Genomic DNA, 22,197 nt, shown 5'->3' on the forward strand with positions numbered 1-22,197 from the left:
TGGCCCATCTGTTCCCCTCCTCAGTGATGTGCTGCAGTCCTTGCCACATGCGATGGGAATCTGTGGTGGAGTAGAAACCCTCCAGCTTCAGTCTGTATTGCTTCTTGGCATCTCTGATGGACCTACGCAGGTCATATCTGGCCTTTTGAGGCAAATGCAGCAGAGCGTGCACGTAGCATGGACCGAACTTCACAGTTGATCCAGGGCTTTTGGTTTGGGTATGTCCTGCGACGTTTTGTGGGTACGATGTTTTCTTCACATGTACTGATGTAGCATGTGACACTGGAGGCGTTTCCCTGCAAGTCCACAATACAGTCAGTCCCCATAGCAGCAGCTTTAAAAATGTCCCAAACTGTGCTACCAAAGCAGTCCTGAAGCACCAGTTCAGTTTCTTCATTCCACACTTTAACAGTAGTACATACTGGGGGGGGGCTTGCTTGAGGCGTTGTCTGTATGCGGGGTAGAGAAAAGCTGAGATGTGGTCGGACTGACCAAAGTGAGGCCGAGGCACAGCCTTGTAGGCTCCCTTCATGTTGCAGTAGACCTGGTCCAGAGTGTTGTTCTCCCTCGTCGGAAAGTTAAAATGTATGCTGATGTGATCTGAAGCATTTCACATGTAACACAGATGTAACATTCTGCCATATTATACTTATAGAAGTATAGAACTATGACTTCAGCTGTTTCCAGCATACTTGTCTTCCAGTATTAAGTTGATGAAAGGAGAAGCTTCTTTCCAGGCTGCTACAGATCCACAGAGGAGTCGCTTGCATGGCCAACACGAGGCAGAATTTATTCCAGCACAAAAGCTGCCAACAACAGCTCAGTGAAGCAGCTTTTACAGACACCCAGCAAACGGTGTAAGACCCTCTAGCTGGGCCAGACTGAGGGAGCAGCTTGTTGGAGCGATCCCACACAGCTGAGCAGCCTGTGTCTGCAGGGTGGAGGGCGGGCGCTGTCCTTGTAACAGCGGCTCCTGAGTGACTTTTACCTTCTCATATTAGACGTGCATGTTCTATTTATGTGCTGGACACAGTTTCACAGTCCATGTTTCAACTTGTTGATGAAAAATATTTCATCAACTTTATTTATGATTACACACAACAAGCTTTTTGTTTTCTATTTAAAATGATTCTCTCTGTGTGTGTGTGTGTGTATATAGCAGGGGCGCACTATACTAAAAACGCGCGTACAACGCCTATGCGGTGACATCAAACCTTTAACGTGCGCCGCTGCACATACGCCTGCGTGACGGGTGAACTACGCCTCAAACACGTGACATGAAGAACACGCGTGACTGTTAATGAGCGCACGGACACACACTGTGTAGTGTTTGTGGAAATCAAACAGCGAGGGGTCATTTGTGTGGTGCCACGTGCGAGCGCAGCGGACGCCTGTGCGCATGCTCGTCTCCATGTACAAATAATGATTAACTTTATTTACAAATACTGTCATTAAAACATGACACATATGAGCCTGGTTGTCAGAAGAGTATAAAGACGCACATGTCGCTGTTCACCACACAGGTGCTGAAAGGTGACAACGCAGGACAAACACATGCACATGACCAGTGTTTTGTGTCTCAGTTCTGCGTTGATGACACGAAGAAACTTCATAATAGCTTTTTGATTTGTCATTGTATTCAGTAACGTTTTTAAAATGATTTGTTTTGGATCGACCGCTGTGATTAGATGAATCCCACTCATTGTTTTGATTTATTTAATCACATTTGTGGCATCAAAGTGTGTCAGTCTGGTTTTGTCTCTCTTCGGTGGTTTAGGTTGGATTTTTATGACTTACTATAAATGATATATCCATAACATAAAAGGCTACAGTAAAAAAAAGAGAAAGGATATTTTGTCACTGGAGATTTAACTACTGTTGTCACTGAGTCGTTGCATAAACCTTTAATGAAATGATTTAACGCTGACATACATTTGCTCTTTGTCTGTTCTGCGTCATGTCCTGTGTCTCCTGTGTCTCCTGTGTCTCCTGCTGTCCCTCGAGAGGAGACAGGCGTGAGAAAAAACTTCACCTTGATATTAGTGAACAGTTCCTCTGGTCGTGCGATGCCTAACCAACCGTTTCCCCAGAGTTCCTGCAGTTAGTGAAAAAGTTGACTTGGTGCTGAGCGTTTACTCTGAACTGTTCATGATCCACTTCTTTGTCCTCTGAAGATTATTGACTTTGTCTCGAAGTTCTTTAAAGAAATCAATTCAACAATAAACACATTCATTCATGTTTCACAGTCTGAATGAATCTGACTTGTTCTGAGGCAGCAGGAAACTTTCATCTCATTGTATTTGGGTCAAGTCTTTGTTCCATTTCAGGCCAAATTAGGTTCCATCTTTAAATTGGTTACGCGATGATTCTGTGTCTCATCATCATCATCATCATCATCATCACTACTGTTCTTTTCTCTCTTGACGTGCAGTGGTTGAAACTGATTCAGCAGATGCCCACGTGTGTGTGTGTGTGTGTGTGTGTGTGATGTTTAATTCAGAATGTACTCCTGGTTCTTAATTTGAGTCGTTCAAAGGCTTTAAACCACTGACACAGAATAATAATGATAATAATAATGATCATCGTATTATGATGGAAAGTATTTGACCAGTCATTTCTCAGTTTCATATTATTATTTCATTCATTTTCAAGTATATTGTAAATTGTTATAAGATAAAAAGTACAGTTAAACCGACTTTTTATTTTACTTTGAAGTATAATTACGCCTCTCATCATCTCGTCTCATTTTGTTGTTTTAATTGAATTTTAAATCTTTCTACACATGTCGATACAGCAGCGTGTTTTATAGTCAATTACAATATGATAACCTTCCCTTTTTACTATGATTATAGGATTAACAAGTTCACATGCAGACTCAGAGTCCGAGTCATGTGACCGCGTTTACAGCACGTCATAAAGAAAAGAACAGTTGCTCTTCTCTCACTTTTCTGAATGCACTGTTGTCTCCAGATGCTTCAGATGCCTGAGCACCAAACCAACTTCTTTATGAAGACCTTGATCATTTAAAGGTGATCAATGTTAATTCACTGAGATCAGGGTTAGTGGACAAATATGTAAATGAGATCATTCACAACCTCAACAGACCACAGCGTCAAAGAATCAATGTTATTTGCTGGGATTACTTTGGCACAGATAATTCTTTAGATAGTTCTCCCTTCAACGAGTAACATCCTGCTGCTCACCTGCTCTGCTCTGCTTCTTAAAGCCTAAGGTTACAGAGATCTGGTGACAAGTCGGCAGTCCCATACCTCTACTAGACTGGGAGTGCAGCATATTTTCCTTTGTGTCTATAGGTCTATTGAAATGGCTTTCATAGTTTTGCAGGCTCCGTTTAGAGAACGATGGGCTGTTCAACCTTCACCAGTTCTCTAATAGGAAACAGATGCTGGATTCATATCATGTATAATTCTAGAACTTACTTTGGTCAAATGTAGAAATGAAGCAAGAGAAGAAGTTGGATTCAGATTCAAACATCATTTACTCGCATTCTTTATCTTCATGAAATCATACGTGACCTTTTTAACGTTCAGATCCTTGTTTTTGAAACTGATTGAACAGGTGAAATGTACCTGTTCATTCTATCCTCACTGTTCACTGTCACTATTCCAGCATTGTTAAGTCTGTGTCATGGCCTCCACAGTGCTGCAGTAATTACAGACGGTGGAGATGTTCCTCAGAAGAGAATCTATTGATCGTGTACGGTTGAAAGGATGGTATGTGGAGAGCCCTCCACCTCCTTCTCCTGAGCCATTGTTGAATGCTGTATGTGCGTGTCTGTTAAATGAAATGCTGCTCATTCATCCAGTGGGACCGTCCGGGATGTCACACAGAGCTAAACTGCAGTGGAGCTGCATGTGGGCAGAAGTTAACAAATGTTTAACTTTCTTCTTCACCATGTGGATCTGAAGATTTTCCAGCACAGGCACGAGAAAGGAGGGACACATCGCCATGGCTTCAGCTGCTTCAGCTGCTTCACTGGCCTCATAATGTGTGATCATGTGTGATAATGATGTGATAAAAGACTTCTGCTGTACTTTACCTCCACAACTCAAAATAATCCATGATGGGTGGATTATATACATAGTGATCATCAAGAGTTAATAAAGAAGAAGTGATGGTCGTTAATGGTGAGTCTGAACGTTTATTATAGTCATAAGTGCTGGTGATAACTCATACGGTGTACATATATATATATATATATATATATATACAGTATACTGTATATAGCTTCCAACTGCAGGAAGCTGTTGGAAGCATTTCACAAAGCAAGCGTGGCCCCAGTAAATTGCAAATCATCCTGTGAGGAGAGTGTCAGATTTTATGACCTTCCAGGATATCACTTTAAGGGTTTTCTCCCAGCCTGGAGCTTTTTGATACTTCAGGGAGACGGTGATGAGAACTGTGAATTTGATGTAATGCGCTCTTTCTTGCGATGTCTACCTTTAGCAAATAAACCCAACTGTAGCAGCCCATCATCAGCAGGAGACTCACCTTCATATAATATGTCTCTGTGGCAGAGACTTGGATGATGTGCCTTTGCTTCTGCTTAAAAACGTCTGTGAATGAGAGAGAACATTAAGAACATTAAGATTATTCTTCAGCTCTTTCTGTCATTCAGAGCTTTTACTTGACAAGTTTGTTGGTATTAATATTTATTGTCGTGTAATCTGTGTTAGCTGCAGCATGAAATCTACAGTGTTGTTGCACTTAGTTATGTAAATTGGTTGTAATAGATTGTAGCTGCTGATTTTGCTTTTGATCACTTAATTGGATCACACAACGGTGTTAGCCCTTTATGTGCTTTTAATAGGGATTTGGACTGCAGTGACTTCTTTGGCACAGACGCAGGAAAAACACCAGGCTGCGACTGTGGACGATACATTCATTAATGCCTGTTTGTTCTCTGTGATAATAATGAAAAGATAAATACATTTTCATCCTTTAAATACAAATTGTGTCTCTTTGAATATTTGCAGTTTCTCCAGACTTAATTGCACCAGATGACTGGACAGCAGCTGCTGCTCCAAGCTTAATATCAATGAGTAAAAGGGAGAGTTTGGTTATCTGAGGAACTAACATGTGGTTCACAGTGATGCTGTGTGAGCCGCCGCCTTCTTCCTGCCCCAGGAACAACACAATATAGGAGCTTAACATCAGACTTACCTGATACAATCTGTGCTTGACACTTTATTTCACATTTGTGCTCGAGAAGTTTGTAAATAGCTTTGTTTTCTCTTTCCAAAGCCCACAGAGAAAAGCAGCAGTGTGTGTTTGAGGGTATATGGGAGTATTATGGGAGTATTATGGGAGTATTATGGGAGTATTATGGTAAACTGATGCCAGAACAAAGCATTTGTTAATGACAGGATCAGTGGATCATGTGGAACAGCTGATTGTCTGTGTGCACTTTGATGCAGAATAGTGTTAAACAGGTGTAGTTTTCTTAGTTGAGCCTTTTGTTAATTGTCCACACTGTCAGTGCTGTTTTCAGTGACAGGCTCATTCTCAGTGTCAGCGCCACCACACACACACACACACACACACACACACACACACACACACACACACACCACAGTTCAGTCAAAGACTAGTAACATTATTTGTGTCCTTAGGCCTCGGAGGCAAAGCCTCTTTTGTTATCACAAAGTATTGATTGGGTTTGTTTGTGTGTTTGTTGCTGCCTGTAACGTCTTAGCTTGAGCCCAGAGAGTGCAGAGGGCTTAAGGGGCTCAGCATCACTGAAGTTAGTGAGGCCATGCATCGCAGCAAAACATCAGTGCTTATGAAACACACTTGTACCAACAGTGCCTTGGAAAGCAGCGCTGGTCTTTCTGGTGTTTTCCTCTCTCTCTGTGTGAATGACGTGAAGTGAAGCGCTGATGTGTTCACATGCTTCAGCATCGAGGCCCCGATTTTCTCCACTGTGGCCATGATCTTTACCCTTATCTTTACCTTTACCCTTATCTTTACCCTTATCTTTACCTTTACCCTTATCTTTACCTTTACCCTTATCTTTATTATCTTTACGTTTACCCTTATCTTTACTTATCCTTACCTTTATCTTTACCTTTATCTTTACCTTTACCTTATTACCCTTATCTTTACCTTATCCTTTACCTTTATCTTTACCTTTATCTTTACCTTTACCTTATCTTTACTTATCTTTACCTTTACCTTATTTATCTTTACTTATCCTTACCTTTATCTTTACCTTTACCCTTACCTTTATCTTTACCTTTATCTTTACCTTTACCCTTACCTTTATCTTTACCTTTACCCTTACCTTTACCCTTATCTTTATCCTTACCTTTATCTTTACCTTTACCTTATCTTACCCTTATCTTTACCTTTTATCTTTACCTTTACCTTATCTTTACCCTTATCTTTACTTTACCTTATCTTTACATTTATCCTTACCTTTATCTTTACTTTTACCCTTACCTTTACCTTTACCCTTATCTTTACCTTTACCCTTATCTTTACCTTTACCCTTATCTTTATCTTTACCTTTACCCTTATCTTTACCCTTATCTTTACCTTTATCCTTACCTTTATCTTTACCTTTACCCTTACCTTTATCTTTACCTTTATCTTTACCCTTATCTTTACCTTTATCTTTACATTTATCTTTATGTTAATGTTGACCATGATGTTTGTTGATGTTGACCATGATGTTTGTTGATGTTTGTTGATGTTTACCATGATGTTGATTTTACCATGATGTTTGTTGATGTTTACCATGATGTTTGTTGATGTTGACCATGATGTTTGTTGATGTTTACCATGATGTTGATGTTTACCATGATGTTTGTTGATGTTGACCATGATGTTTGTTGATGTTTACCATGATGTTTGATGTTTACCATGATGTTTGTTGATGTTGACCCATGATGTTTGTTGATGTGACCATGATGTTAATGTTGACCATGATGTTTGTTGATGTTGACCATGATGTTTGTTGATGTTGACCATGATGTTTGTTGATGTTTACCATGATGTTTGTTGATGTTTACCATGATGCTTGTTCACGTTGTGGGACTGACAGAAGCTGAACTCTATTCCGCTCCATGTTTCCGTCTGTGCTGTTGTAATGAGTTGTTTTGCTGTTGCCTCGTTGATTGTTGTCGTTGTTACAGCTTTTCATTGACTGCTCTTCTTGTATGTTCTTTTATGTCTTAGGATGATGACAGGCTGAGGAGAATGGCAGCTGCACCTCGGCGGCAGGCCTAGCAAACCCATGGAGTACTGACAGAAACAGCACTGGATGGAGGGAGGCCAAGACAGTGGATGGCGAAGACGAGGAAGCTCACAGTGTTGTTTGTTCTCTTTCTTCGCTGATCCAAAATAGATGCAAAGTGTTTTGCAATGTACCTTGTTTTTCGTGTACAGTCCGTCACGTGTCACGCATGGAGAGATGACAAAAAGAATCAGGATAAACAGGATCGATGTTCAAGGCTAAAGAATCTCTTTAACCGCATGTGGGACATTTCAGCTCATCTTAAAAATAAGTGCAGACACTAGATTTTGTCTTTGCTCCTCACAGCTGAACTTGTACCTTTGAATTAGAGAGCACAGTGAGTCAGTGGTTACAGATGCTAATCATCATGGGCAGCTGTAAAAACAAGGCTTCCTGGTTACTGTTGTTAGCCAAGTTGGTGCTAACAGGAATAGCGTTGGAATATGAGGGGGTTCCTGGTCAGTGGACACGTTATGGCCAATGGGATGCTACGACAACAGGTGAGCTCAGCTTTATTCTGAAAACCAACACTAGCAAAGCCCTGGTGCTCTATCTGGACGACGGAGGGAACTGCGACTTTCTGGAGCTTCTCATTTCCGAAGGCAGGGTCCAGATGCGCTTCACCATCCACTGTGCTGAACCAGCCTCCCTGCACACAGAGACACGCATCAATGACCAGCGCTGGCACAGAATCCTCCTTTCTCGTAATTTCAGAGAGACCAAGCTGATGGTGGACAACGAGGAGAAGGTGGCCGAGGTGAAGTCTAAGAGAAAAGAGATGGTTGTTGTCAGTGACCTCTACGTAGGCGGGATCCCACCTGATGTGCGTCTCTCTGCCCTGACGTCAAGCACTGTCAAATATGAGCCGCCATTCCACGGCCTGATAGCCAATTTGAAACTGGGGGAGGCTCTGCCTCTTCTGCTGGACGGTCAGGCTGTTCACAGTGACCTGGAGTACATATGTGAAACCCACTCTCCCTGCAACAACAACGGCCTGTGCTCCGTCAGCCAAGGAGAGATCCTGTGTGACTGCATCAGTACCAGCTTCAAGGGAAGGTACTGCCATGAAGGTGAGAAAAGCATCCCCTCTGTTTCTCACGCCATCTATTTTTAGCATTGCTATCAATTTGTGTTGTTTTGTGACATTTTTTATTTTACAGTGTGATATACTCTTCTATACGGTAACAGTGTTCTATACTGTAACAGTGTTCTATACTTACAGTATAGAACACATTTACAGTGTTCTATACTGTAAATGTGTTTTATACTGTAACAGTGTGATACACTGTTACAGTATAGAACACTGTTACAGTGTTCTATACTGTAACAGTGTGATACACTGTAACAGTGTTCTATACTGTAACACTGTAACAGTATAGAACACTGTTACAGTGTGATATATACTCAAATACAAACGTATACACAACACAGCATGGATTTCGTTCATTTGGATCACAACATAAAGTGAACATGTACCAAAAAGATAATTAAGTGAGCGTATGATGATTCAGATACAGACTATTTTCAATTAAAAGTCAGTGATTAGGTCATTTGGTCTTTCAAATGTCAAAAACACAAAATGGGGACAGCTTTTACGTGCCCTGATTTTTTAAAGCTAAAAATGACAGGATTGGACGTCGCTGCCCGAGTCATATTGTTTTTGCTTGACGTGGTTTTAAGTTTCCAGAAAAAGAGATCCAGAGTTTTCCTGAACATGGAACATTCATGTTTTTTAACTACTCTTACATGCTAAAGTCATGAAAACAGCCTTTGTTCCTTCTGTACAGACCAACAGAACTAAAGTAGATGATGTATGTCATGCATGTAAGAAAAAGATGAGCGCTCGTCACCTGTTGTGTTTTTCAAAGTAAATATAGTGAGTGATCTTCTGCTGTTTTTTTTTCCCTTTTTCTCCTGCAGCTGTCCAGAGAGAGGTAGAAGGTAAGACCATGCATTATACAGTGAGGATAATGAGAAGCATCATTTGTTTTCTGTGATGCTCTCGTTAGCACAGCCTCAGTGTGAGAGATTGTGTTGGTTATTATCAGGTTGCTATTGTCAGTTTGGACTGCAGTTCTGACATCCAACAAATTAAGCTAAAGAGAGATATTCTTCCAGTGGTCACAAGGTCACGCAGCAAGTGCTTAATGTGCTGAATGCTCATTGTTTGTATAATCAGTTTGCTCAAGGTGACTGGAGAGGTCTGCAGTGCAGGGTGATTCAGAAAACACACAGTACTGTGTACAGTGACTGTACAGGGACATGTCCTTTAAATATTGATAACATCTCTATTTTCCCTTTTCTTCAGTGAACATTTTCTCCTAAAATCTTCTGCTTATTGTGAAGATTTACTCCATTTTTGATGCCATTATCGTCTGCGGTCAGTGTGTGGCATATCGATGTAAATCTTCTGGTCTAACAACAGAATCCTGAGACAGTGACGTTCATGAAATTGTAATAACCTCTGCATTATACATATATTTGTAATAACGTATGATGGTTTTTTTTCACCGGTGGAACAAATCTCAAGCAGAAAATGACGGGTAACATTTTCACTGACCACAGAGACACAGGATTGGTTTCTAACAAGGTGCACACACTGAACATGAACCAGGGCGAGGCATCCATCTCCCCTCTAAGGACGGCTGTTACTGTGGAAGATGAGCACAGGCTGCACATTATAAATCACTCTTACTGACACACACCTGCTCACACATCGTTATTATTATTATTAGTATTATCTTATTATCTTATCTTACAATGTGTAAGATAAGATCTTATTACACTTCGTGTTTCCTCATGGAGCATCTTCATTGTCATGGAGAATATAAGGAACTGTGTGTGGAGTCGGGCTGAATATGAAGAAACAATCATGTTTTAAGTTCATCTTAAATTTTGTAATTACTGTGTAATTGAGCTACAATGTGGGCATTGTTTGAAGTTAATGAATTCCTGTTCCGATTCTCATTCTGCTCATCAATTCTTAACGTTGTTGATTCCAATTTTCTTTTAAATAGTTGTTCTTTCAGACGTATCAAACATTTGCGTGTAAAATAAATACAACTGTTGAACAGAATCAAAATGTATTGATATATTAACCTCTTCATATTATAATGCAAGGATGACGACTTCTACAGATACTCAACAGTAATGTAATGATGGCTCACACATACATGCTGTATTCTCTCAGCTATAAAACAAAGTAGGACGAGGTGACTGTGAAATGTTAATCGATGTCATTTTTGCACATTTTCCAAAAACGAGCTTTAATCTTTCTTTAATGTGAGCAAAGACGCTGTGGATGTGCTCACAGCAAAAAGACATCATCATCATTATGAAATATGAGCATATCATACATTTTATTGGATTAAAGCTCGACGTGGAGCAAAATCACACTCGCTAGATGTTTCATGTGCTGTTCAGCAGCAAGTCTTTGACGTAAATAGACAAACGTATGCATTCGAGAAATCGCCCACTCCCTTCACAGTTGGCTAAGATGTTAACCCATATGCTATATTTGTTCTCAGCTGTGGCTTTGACACAGTGTTCATCCACTGGACGTCTGTGCGGACAGACGCCACGGTAGGCCACGCTCCGGTGCCACAAGAGTGCAGCATCCTCTGGTGTCTGTGGAGAAGAGATAAGAAACAGAGAAACACACAGAACTGCCGTGATGATGACTGAGATAGTGTTTCTAATCCCTCATTACAGCTGGACTTTTCCTGGAAAAACAGGTGTTTTCTCACTAAATCTCTGTTAATGACAGTCAGTGACTGAGCGCTCCCAACATTTAGCTGTGTTTCTCCCACTCTTAATGTATTCATTAACCTAATAATAATAATAATAATAATAATAATAAACTCAGCTTTTCCTAATGTTCACTTGGTGTAAACACGATTATTGTGCTTTTGTCACATGATCATTTGTGCCTCTTATTATTTAGTGACGTCCTAATACAGTTCCTTTGACTGATTTAAAAAGGTTAAAAGAAAAAGGTTAAAACTAAAGTTGGCAAGAGGTTAAAATCAATAACCTCTCGTGGTGGAGTGGCTCAGTGGTTAAGACCGGTGCCCTGCGTGCCAAAGACTTCATGGTCGCGAGTTCAGCGTCTGCTAAATGACATGTAATGTCAATAAAAACACAGTTTGGTGATTAACAATACAAAACACGAATATGGAGGTTTTTACGTTGTGTGTCGTTAATATTTGTAATAGAATGATTTTCTATCACATTCTTATCTTAAAAGCAGAACGAGTACATGCATGTATATTAGATCCAGGCTCTTCATGTGTTTGGATGGAAGGCTGGTCCAGTACGACATCAACATCAGCACCTTCTAATTGTTTCCCTCAGTCAGGGTCACAGGTCACAGGTCACAGGTCAGTTCTTTCTGTGTGAGGTCATTACAGCTTCAAATCCTTCAGGTCAAAGCAGCAGAGTGAAAGATTAGACCGGGCCATTCTGGCTTTGGGACTGGTTCTGGTCTTTAGTTATATTGGGAAACAGTCCATACACTTATCCAGAGCCACGTGGTGGCACTGGCTCAAATTGTTGCCTCACGACAAGAAAGTGACTGGTTTGAACTCCTGTTTCTGTGGAGTCCTGTGACGGACAGGCGTCCTGTGATGGACTGATGTCCTGTGATGGACTGATGTCCTGTGATGGACAGGTGTCCTGTGATGGACTCCTGATTGTCTGTGGAGTCCTGTGATGTGATGATGACTGATGTCCTGTGATGCGTCCTGTGATGGACTGATGTCCTGTGATGGACTGATGTCCTGACTGATGTCCTGTGGACATGGGACTGATGTCCTGTGATGGACAGCGTCCTGTCGTCCTGTGGACTGATGTCCTGTGATGATGGACAGGTGTCCTGTGATTGGTGTGGACTGATGTCCTGTGATGGACATGACAGGTGTCCTGTGATGGACTGATGTCCTGTGATGGACTAATGTCCTATGATGGACTGATGTCCTGTGATGGACAGGTGTCCTGTGACGGCGTCCTGTGATGGACTGATGTCTGTGATGGACTGATGGACTGATGTCCTGTGGACTGATGTCCTGTGATGTGACAGATGATGTCCGTGTGATGTGGATGTCCTGTGATGGACTGATGTCCTGTGATGGACTGATGTACTATGATGGACTGATGTCCTGTGACGGACAGGTGTCCTCTGACGGACAGGCGTCCTGTGATGGACTGATGTCCTATGATGGACAGGTGTCCTGTGATGGACAGGTGTCCTGTGACGGACAGGCGTCTTGTGATGGACTGATGTCCTGTGATGGACAGGTGTCCTGTGATGGACTGATGTCCTGTGACGGACAGGCGTCCTGTGATGGACTGATGTCCTGTGACGGACAGGCGTCCTGTGATGGACTGTTGTCCTGTGATGGACAGGCGTCCTGTGACGGACAGGCGTCTTGCGATGGACTCTTTTGTCCGATGATCAGCAGAGATCAGAAGTAGGATCAGAGTTATGACAGCAGTGCGACTTCCATCCTTCTTCCCTGACTTTTCATACGAGAAGACGACAGATCCATTTTTATATTCACTCTATGAAGCTGACGTCCTTATAATGTGCTCATAACCTCCACTTTAGTACATGGAGTGAGAATGAGATCACCTGAGAGGCAGCATGTCTGTTTGGGGTGTGGACACGATTACAGGTGAACTCGTCTAAGTTTGTGATGACACACTGTCACATTAAGCCACATGCTGGCAGGCAAAGACCATCCCAGGAGTTATCATGTCCATTCCACATCAAGAGTCACAGCTTGAACCACCTTTCACTTCAGGAGGAGTGTGAAGGAGATTTCCTCCTCATAAGGCTTTACCTAATGACTGCACTGGGACTCACCGTGTGAGAAGCGTTCATGCTGATGCCCTGATGACAGCAGCCTTGAATGACTGTGTGTGTGGTACATGTTCTCAGCAGAGGCGTCGTGTCATCCTCTCCTGTCTGCCATCACGTGTGAGGCGAGGGATGCTGAGCAGGGTTAGCAGGGAGTGTTTCTGTGTCTCTGATCATGGCTCATCATGGCTGATCATGGCTCATCATGGCTGATCATGGCTGCTGGTCAGCTGATCATGGCCGGTCACGCCTCAGACTCTGCTTACTGTGCACAGGCAGACCAGTTTACATACTTTTATATACTTAACTGATCATGTGAATTTATGTCCGTCATAATGTGCCATGTTACCTTCAGTTTTACTATATTATGCATGTTTTACTGTTGCCACCTCTGCATTGGACTCATCTCGTCACCTTGGAGGTGGGATGTGGTTTATTTTTAATACAGTGCAGCTTTCTGTTTCAGCTGCATCCAAATGTCAGGTGTGACTGACCTGCTGCAGGATGTTTGCGTGTCCTACCGTTCTGCTCTCAAAACTTCTTAAAGACACTTCAGTCCTTCCATAAAACACACACTGCAATAGGCTCATTGAGCCTTTACATACAAAATACCCGTGTATCAATAAGTGAAGATGTGAGATTAAGCCTGTAGAGCGCACTTCGAGAGAGAGAGAGAGAGATCACTTCAGCTTCAAGAATATCTAAATACATCTCAAACATTGTCTGCATCAAGAAAACATACAGTATGTGTTCCATTTAGAAAAAAGCATCTGTGTGAGCAACTACCTTAAAGGGTTGCACCAATCAAGATGTTTTTTTCTCTCCTTGCCTTCCTCCTTCTCCTTTGAGATGTCTGTCTGTTTTTAGTTTGATTTCCCCTTTATATTTGAGTTTGAACTTTGACATCCGAACCTTCCCCAGGATGTCTGTCACAAACTGCAGTCCAACATTGTGACAATGCTTTTGTTCTCCCAAACCTCTTTATGAACTTCCTGTTTTCGTATCCTTTTTCTGTTCTTTCCCTCAAGGTCTGGCGCACCTGATGTTAAACCGCCAAGGTATGGGGTCTATTGGTTTGCTTTTTCTTGCCAGCCACCTGATCACAACATTCCCCCTCCCCTGAAATCATTCCAGTTAAATGTGCTGCACTAATCTTTCCTCTCCTCTTTTCTCATATACTTGCCTCTTTGTTTTTTGCTTCCTGTCATGTTATGCTCACTACTCATTCAATTTTTGTCCGTCAAACCCTTGTCCTGACCACTGACTGAACTACTGGAACATCACCTTTGACCTCTGCAGTTTTTCGCCAAGGTAATTCATTTAATATGCTCATAGCGTCTCTTCAGTTTGGTTTCATGGTGTTTTCAAAGGAGGTAAAAAGGTGTCAGTAATTAAGAATAAAGGAACTGAGCTCTGACGGTGTCTCCTATGTCAGCACACAAAGTAACACCAATAAAATATGTACAGGAATTTCCTCTCTTAAAAATGTAATTGTTGGCGTGCGTGTAGATCACTTCAAATGATATGCATTGGTGGTTAAATGTCCACATAAACACCGCTTTTAAAGTGATGTCATTTTAGGTATTGACACATTAGGACAGAAGAACAAACACTTAATAATAACAAAAGGCTGATGTTAAGAAAAATAAACATGTTTAGTAAAGAACACAGAACATTTGGATTGAGACACAGAGGCTGAGCCTCGACAAGGGTCACAAAACGCCTTCTGATCACAGGCTTAATCAGCTGTGTTATCTGTGAGAGTCCAGGACTGATTCCCAGCGTGTGTTTGCTGAAGTCAGAGTTCATAATGTGTCAACACCTATACAACCATCCTTCAAATAACCTGCAGATATTTGTCCCTAGCAGGGTTTTGCTGGAGCGCACACTCCAGAGTGATCATTATCTCTGTGCTGAATAACATCTAAATCATAGCAAAGCTACAGTCCTGCAATTAAGAGGCACAGAAGAAAAACATTCATGCAGGTTATGTAGGTAAAGCGCTTTACATTACAGGAAATGGATGTTCTGGCTGCATAAAAGGGCGGCAGTCTGTGTGTGTGTGTGTGTGTGTATATATATGAATATATGCTTTCGCTTTTCTACCACATATTGTGAGATTCAGATAAACATATCCAACCTGTCTCCATGGTAATCCGTTTTTCCTCTAAACAGAGAATTGGCTTTGATGACCTGCTGGCAGCAACACACTGCTCAAGTCCTCATTCTCCACATTGAACACTAAAATGCTCCTTCATCTGTTCTCTCAAAGTATTTTCTTGGGTATATTTTGACAGAAATCTGTTAGTGCATATTTGTTTGCGTGTTGTTGTTGTTGTTGCCGCCGTGCAGTATTTTTAGTCTTGTTTTTTAAAAAAAGAATCTACAGAATCTACATTCATTAGCAGAATCTGTTTTGTTTCCCAACTAAATGTTAAAATAGGCTGTAAATACTAGCTCTGATCCTTCTGTTTTATTTGGATTACCAGAGCCATGATAAATATGATAACGATGATAAATATGATAAAGATGATAACGATGATAAAGATGATAACGATGATAACGATGATAAAGATGATAACTAAAGATGATAACAATGATGAAGATGATAAGAGATAACGATGATAAAGACGATAACTACGATATAGACGATAATGACGGTAAAAATGATAACGACGATAAAGATGATAACAATGATAAAGATGATAACGATGATAAAGATGATAAAGATGATAACGATGATAAAAATGATAACGATGATAAAAATGATAAAGATGATATAGATGATAAAGATGATAACGATGATAACGATGATAAAGATGATAACGACGATAAAGATGATAACTATGATAAAGATGATAAAGATAACAATGAAAAAGATAAGGATGATAACGATGATAAAGATGATAACAATGATGAAGATGATAAAGACGATAACGATGATATAGACGATAATGACTAAAAATGATAACCATCTATAAAGATGATAACAATGATAAAGATGATAACGATGATAAAGATGATATAGATGATAAAGATAACGATGATAAAGATGATAAAGATGATAACGACGATAAAGATGATAACAATGATAAAGATGATAAAGATAACAATGAAAAAGATAATGATGATAACGATGATAAAGATGATAACAATGATGAAGATGATAAAGATGATAACGATGATAACTACAATATAGACGATAACAACGGTAAAAATGATAACGACGATAAAGATGATAACAATGATAAAGATGATAACAATGATAAAGATGATAACAATGATAACAATGAAAAAGATGATAAAGATGATAACAATGATAAAGATGATAATGATAAAGATGATAACAATGATAAAGATAAGGATGATAACGATGATAAAGACGATAGCAATGATAAAGTTGATAAAGACGATAAAGACGATAACGACGGTAAAGATGATAATGATGATAAACATGATAACAATGATGATGACCACGATGATAAAGATGATGATGATAACGATGATGAGGATCCTGGGTGTTCTGTACATTTTCCGATGGAGGACTGGTTAATGCTAATATAACTGACTCTCTGTCCCTGAGCAGGAGACAAAGTCAACAGCTGCCATCTGTGCCACTTTGAAATGAATCAGCTGTAAAAGTTAATATTAATGAGTGACACATGTTGCCCTCCTCTGTATGTGGTGCGGCCAGTGAGACGAGGACAGGTGACATAATAGCACCTAGTTGCAGATGATGTCCTTCCCCCTGATGTGGCAGCTAGCAGCTAATGCCCAGCTCTGGGCAGCACCTTTACACATCATCTGTTTTAGATGCAGGCACATGGGCCACACCAGATGCTATAAACTGTCTCACACAATGCTTTATCTCTCCCTGTATTTTGTAGCTGTGCATTTTATAGCATTGGCCATAAGCAGTTACTCAAGGACTCACCTGTGTTTGAACCTGACCTTAGAGAGGAGTGTGAGGACATGAGGTGAACAGTGCTGTGTATTCTGCTGATCGTGCTATTTCAGTTCACACAGACGTCCATTAACACAGAAGGTTTGGCGTAATAATTGTATAATTGTATAACCACAGTCAGTGGAGAAGGTTGATGGTTCTAACCCCACAGTCTGCTAACAATCTGCTGCAGTCACGATCTCTAATGCCATGACGTTAGAGAAAGCAATATTTCCTTTTTCATAAGCTGGTAAATATGTTTGCTGCAGACGACAGGTTGTTGTTGTTGTTGTTGTTGGTGACCCGAGCTCGTCAGGGTGGGACACGTGTGTACGGGATATGATGTAAATCATCTTGTGTGGAATAATCTGTGTTATCCTTTCTTGGAAACTAGGTTAAATGATCATTGTGCCCTCGGGTTATCAACATGACATGTAAGCTCTCAGTGTGTTACCTTCAGTGTTCTTCCACAGCATGAGTCCAAAATGGAACTTGTCCACGTCTTAACGAGCTGATCTCTGCTCAGGTGATGCTGCTGCTGTTCACAAGTCAACATTTACTGAACACTCGTGTTACTGAACACAGGGGGAATCATATTTAAACAGGCAGAGAGACAGGCAGAGAGACAGGTGTTAACACACCTTTATATTTGTTGTTGTTGCACTGTATTTTAATAACATTAAGATTGTGTGGATGTGATAATATGAGCTACTGTAGCGTGTGTGTGCAAGGTCGTCTGTCTGTCTGTCTGTCTGTCCGTGTGTCTCCTGTCTGTCTGTGTGCTGCTGCAGGTCGTCTCCCTGGCTTTGGAGACCATCAGAATGTAAAACACACAGTGTGAAAGATGTGGTGTTAGTGATACAGAAGTAGTTCAGTGTTGATCCTCTAAGATGATGATTGTGCTCCCCTCTCAGGGCAGGAGGAGTCAGTGGCCACATTTAAAGGCAATGAATTCTTCAGCTACAACCTGTCCCAGACGCCCATTCAGAGCAGTTTGGATGAGATCACGCTGTCCTTCCGTACGCTGCAGAGGAACGGCCTGCTGCTCCACACGGGGAAGTCGGCCGACTACGTCAACCTGTCGCTGAGGAACGGAGCTCTGTGGCTCGTCATCAATCTGGGCTCTGGTGCTTTTGAGGCTCTGGTGGAACCGGCCAGCGGGAAGTTTAATGACAACGTCTGGCATGATGTTCGAGTGACGCGCAACCTACGTCAGGTGTGTATGCGTCCTCTGCCTGTGATGTCACATCCTGCTCAGAATAAGACATGATGCAGAACATATATACTGTTTCTGCTCTGCTGGATATTACAAACCTGTAGTAGGTCATTGCCCTCTTTCTCATGAAATAAATTGCTTTGTTGGAAATGAATCCTTTTCTAATCAGCCACTTGCTTTTTTTTCCATTTGCACCCAGAAGACTGCAGTAAAGGTCATTTTTACCTTATTGGAAGAAATTCTCCAACATTCTTCTTACGTCTGCTGCACATTCTTATTTTTAAACTTAAAGCTGAAGTGTGTGTGATTGTTGTTTTTTGTCACCAGGCTCTGTCTAGCAAAACTATCAGACCTGACTGAGTGTGTATGTGAAACATTTCTCCCATCACATTTGTGATAAGCATCTGAAACGACAGTTTTGATGCCAGAGACTCACCTGAACCTTTGTCAGCCACGAGATGCTGAGTTCCTGAACTCATTCACAGTAAAGGTGCAGTTACCATGATGCATCTTAAAGCTCCACTCATCAACGCCTGCAATGTTAAACACTGAATTAAGGACTCGCTTTTGTGCAGGTGTGTGTTTCTGCTAGTACTTTCCCTGTATGGTTCATCTGTCTCCAGTGAGATTGATTGACAAGCTGACTGTGAACAACCACCAGGTGAAGAGAGGCAGTGATACGTTTGGAGATCATTCATCAGCTGACTGACCACTGACCACTCTGAATACTAAAAGCGCTCAAGCACAGACAATAATATTCTAATATCTACTTTGAACTTATTCATCAGACACACCTGATGACTCCGCTGCTGAAGTAAAAAAAACCTGGAGCATTAACATGTCTTTAGAAATGCTTTTTGTGCTTCAGTCTTCAGAAACAGAATACGATCAGTTCACACTGAAGTTGATTTACTTGACTCCAAACTAAAGCCAACATGTTTCAATGCAATGTGCATCTAAATGATTGGTTTCTTTGCTAACGCGAGGCTCATTTTCTCTCACACACACACACACACACATACATTGTGAACATTAACCTGCATATAAACTTTCCCTCTACATCTACTTCGTCTCCCTGATTCCAGAAGAGCAGAAATCCAATGCTTTACCCCCAGTTTGCTGTCAGCTCTGTGTAAATTGCCTCCTCGTCCTCAGATAAGTTTCCTCACTGACACGAGGATGGGAGGAAGTGTAACTCTCGAGGGAGCGCTGGTGGAAACGTTTTATTAGATCTGGTGCTTTTCAAACTCCTCCTATTTCTATCTCCCTCCCTTTTTTTTTTTTGATGATTGGTGCTCTTCCTTTCTCCTTTTCTGACCTTTATTAATGATGCATTCATGTATTAATGGGAGTGTACAGTATAGAAAACACACCATCTGTTGTTCTCACTGTAAGGGTGATCACTGACTGTAGAGAAGCTGCACTGAAAGGTCAGCTATCGTCCTAATGTGTGCTTTTATTTAATGATTATGAAGAAAGATTTTGTGATTCGAAATGATTTGTTGTTTAAATGTGAAAACTGATGTGCACGATCCTCAAACCCACATCAGAGCCTTTGTCCAGGTCCTTCAGCGCAGATTCAGATAAATCAATATTAGGCAGGACTTTAATCTGCACACCTGACACCTGGAGATTATGTTCGTGATACTGTTTTAGTCCTTCATCGTCTGGCTTTTAACAAACCAAATACATTTAAAAATGAGTTTTCCCACTTTAAATTATTTGCATTTACTAAAACATGACGACATCATAATATAGCAGCACCATTAGCTCCTCCCATCAGGCAGATGGTGAACTCCATTTTTCATGTTGACTGCACGATGAGCAAAGTGTTGTAGTTGTTCTCAGTGTGTGTGTGTGTGTGTGGGGGGTCAAGTATGCACTCTGACATTTGTTTTTTCGCTTATATTTATTTTTATTTATTTATTTATTTATTTATTTATATGTTTATTTCGGTCATGTCACATAACCGAAAGGGAAAGCGGGAGAAGCAAAAGCTTATCTAGTCCCGCCCCCATTACCCACAGAATACATACATTCATCATACAATATTACTAACCCTGTAAAAATGTCATCATTCTCCATCAGCTGGTTCTTATTTTTATTTCTCCCACTCTAGATTAGATTCTAAATGACAGATGTAAGGATTGTTTCTTTTTATAAAGGATTGTATGAATGACAACTCTCCACTCGAGCTCTGTTTTACTGAAGTTGTTGTGAAAGCTTTGACACCAATTAGTAACGACTTAGCACAAGCATGTCCCTCGTTTTTCTTTTTCTGCACCGATTAGACAGAGGTGATTGTTTTTGTTGCTGTGATAATGTGATAATGTTTTAAGCTTGGAGCCAACACGTCATTGGCGGTAATGGTTATAAACCAGCAGAGATGACTGAACTGAAGCGTCTCCATGTTATTTATTTCCCTCCGTCTCCTTCCGTGGATCCTAGGTGACGATTTTAGTGGATGGGATTCTCACCACCACAGGCTACACTCAGGAGGACTACACCATGCTTGGCTCTGATGATCTCTTCTACATTGGGGGCAGCCTGAACACAGCTGACCTGCCAGGCTCCACCGTCAGCAACAACTTCATGGGCTGTCTGAAAAATGTGAGTACAGAGCGACTTCAGACAGAGCAAAGAGCTAGAAACACTAAATCTTACTCTATACTAAACATTGTGTGTGCATTGACAGTGTGTGCGTGGATTCTTCTGTTGTCGTGTTTGAAGGAGAAATATTTTTGAATATTTGCATTCAGAGATTCTGGAACCCTTTAGCGAGCACTGCACCTAATATTTGTAAGAGCTGTGTGTGATCTCTGGTTCCCTTCAATGCTTCTACAGTTCTGAGGCCTTTAAACTCTGGCCTGTATCTGCCACATTGATTATCTTCAGTAAGCGAGTTAAGATCGTGTACTTAGAAATAAACGAGTATAAGCAAAGCTGTGAATTATAGGTTAATGCACAATTTCAGCCTCACACATTTTTAATGAAGTGAAGCAGTCTCATAAAAATCAAATGATGTGCTACGTGCATTAAGAAGGAGGATTTGGAAGAGACTTCACTAAAACAGACAGTCATTTGTTGTTTAATGCGGTGTATATATACAGTATATACTGTGTATAAATACATGAGCATTTATTCATATACTTGAATACTTGATGGTCAGTAACAGCTGCAGGAGCTTCAGCTGTGAGCAAAAGCGTCTCAATGTTGGAGCTCAACGTAACAAACAGTAGTTTGAAGATTGTCATTGTTTTCTTTAAAGACAATTCACGAGTCCCAGTGTTGGGTAGTAACGCCGTTACTCTATTCAGAAACTAATAATGTAACGCGTTGGGTTTTTGTTTTTTTCCCGTTTCCGTTAGCAAACGCTGCGTTACTCCGTTCCTCTTGCTGAGGTTTTACAGCGGAAAAACACTTCCCGCAACATTTTAGCGTCAATAAAGTTGAATTGAATTGAAAAACAAAGCGCTTGTCGCCCTCTAGCGTCCCACACGTAATCAAACACGCGCCACGAAGAGGACTGGACAGGTCAGGGCGACATGACGGCGAGCGAGAGGCAAGACAAGTTTCTCATGAAATATTCACGTTATTTTCACCTGAGAGCAGCGGGAAAAACAACATGTCGGTAACTTGTAGACTTTGTCCCGGCTCAAAAACACTTTCCACGGCGAGCAACAGCAACCTGCTCAAGCACCTGGAGGAGCGGCATGCTTCCACAAAGTTAGCAGCTAAGGTAGCAGCTCAGGTAGCAGCTCAGGCAGCAGCTCAGGTAGCAGCTCAGGTAGCAGCCAGGTAGCGGGTAGCCTCAGGTAGCAGCAGGTCAGGTAGCAGCTAAGGTAGCAGCTAAGGTAGCAGCCCAGGTAGCAGCTAAGGTAGCAGCTCAGGTAGCAGCTCAGGTAGCAGCTAACGAGAGTCAC

At 41.2% G+C, this 22,197-nt stretch overlaps 1 protein-coding gene across 12 annotated transcripts in view; it reads left to right on the top strand.

Annotated features, from left to right (window-relative positions):
• The window catches only part of LOC122779225 (neurexin-2-like), an 84,382-nt gene that overhangs the window by 14,212 nt on the left and 47,973 nt on the right, over window positions 1-22,197 (top strand). For 11 of the 12 annotated variants that reach the window (XM_044041386.1, XM_044041392.1, XM_044041384.1 and 8 more), the window contains exons 2-7: window positions 7,201-8,328; window positions 9,179-9,199; window positions 14,144-14,173; window positions 14,415-14,426; window positions 17,973-18,274; window positions 20,723-20,884. In XM_044041386.1, the coding sequence (XP_043897321.1) occupies window positions 7,614-8,328; window positions 9,179-9,199; window positions 14,144-14,173; window positions 14,415-14,426; window positions 17,973-18,274; window positions 20,723-20,884 (1,242 nt within the window). In that variant the 5' untranslated portion in view covers window positions 7,201-7,613. The remainder of the gene's footprint in view (window positions 1-7,200; window positions 8,329-9,178; window positions 9,200-14,143; window positions 14,174-14,414; window positions 14,427-17,972; window positions 18,275-20,722; window positions 20,885-22,197) is intronic. The other variant, XM_044041380.1, reaches the window with a different exon arrangement.

The sequence above is a fragment of the Solea senegalensis genome, linkage group LG13 (genome assembly GCF_019176455.1).
Source record: "Solea senegalensis isolate Sse05_10M linkage group LG13, IFAPA_SoseM_1, whole genome shotgun sequence".
Lineage (NCBI taxonomy): Eukaryota > Metazoa > Chordata > Actinopteri > Pleuronectiformes > Soleidae > Solea > Solea senegalensis.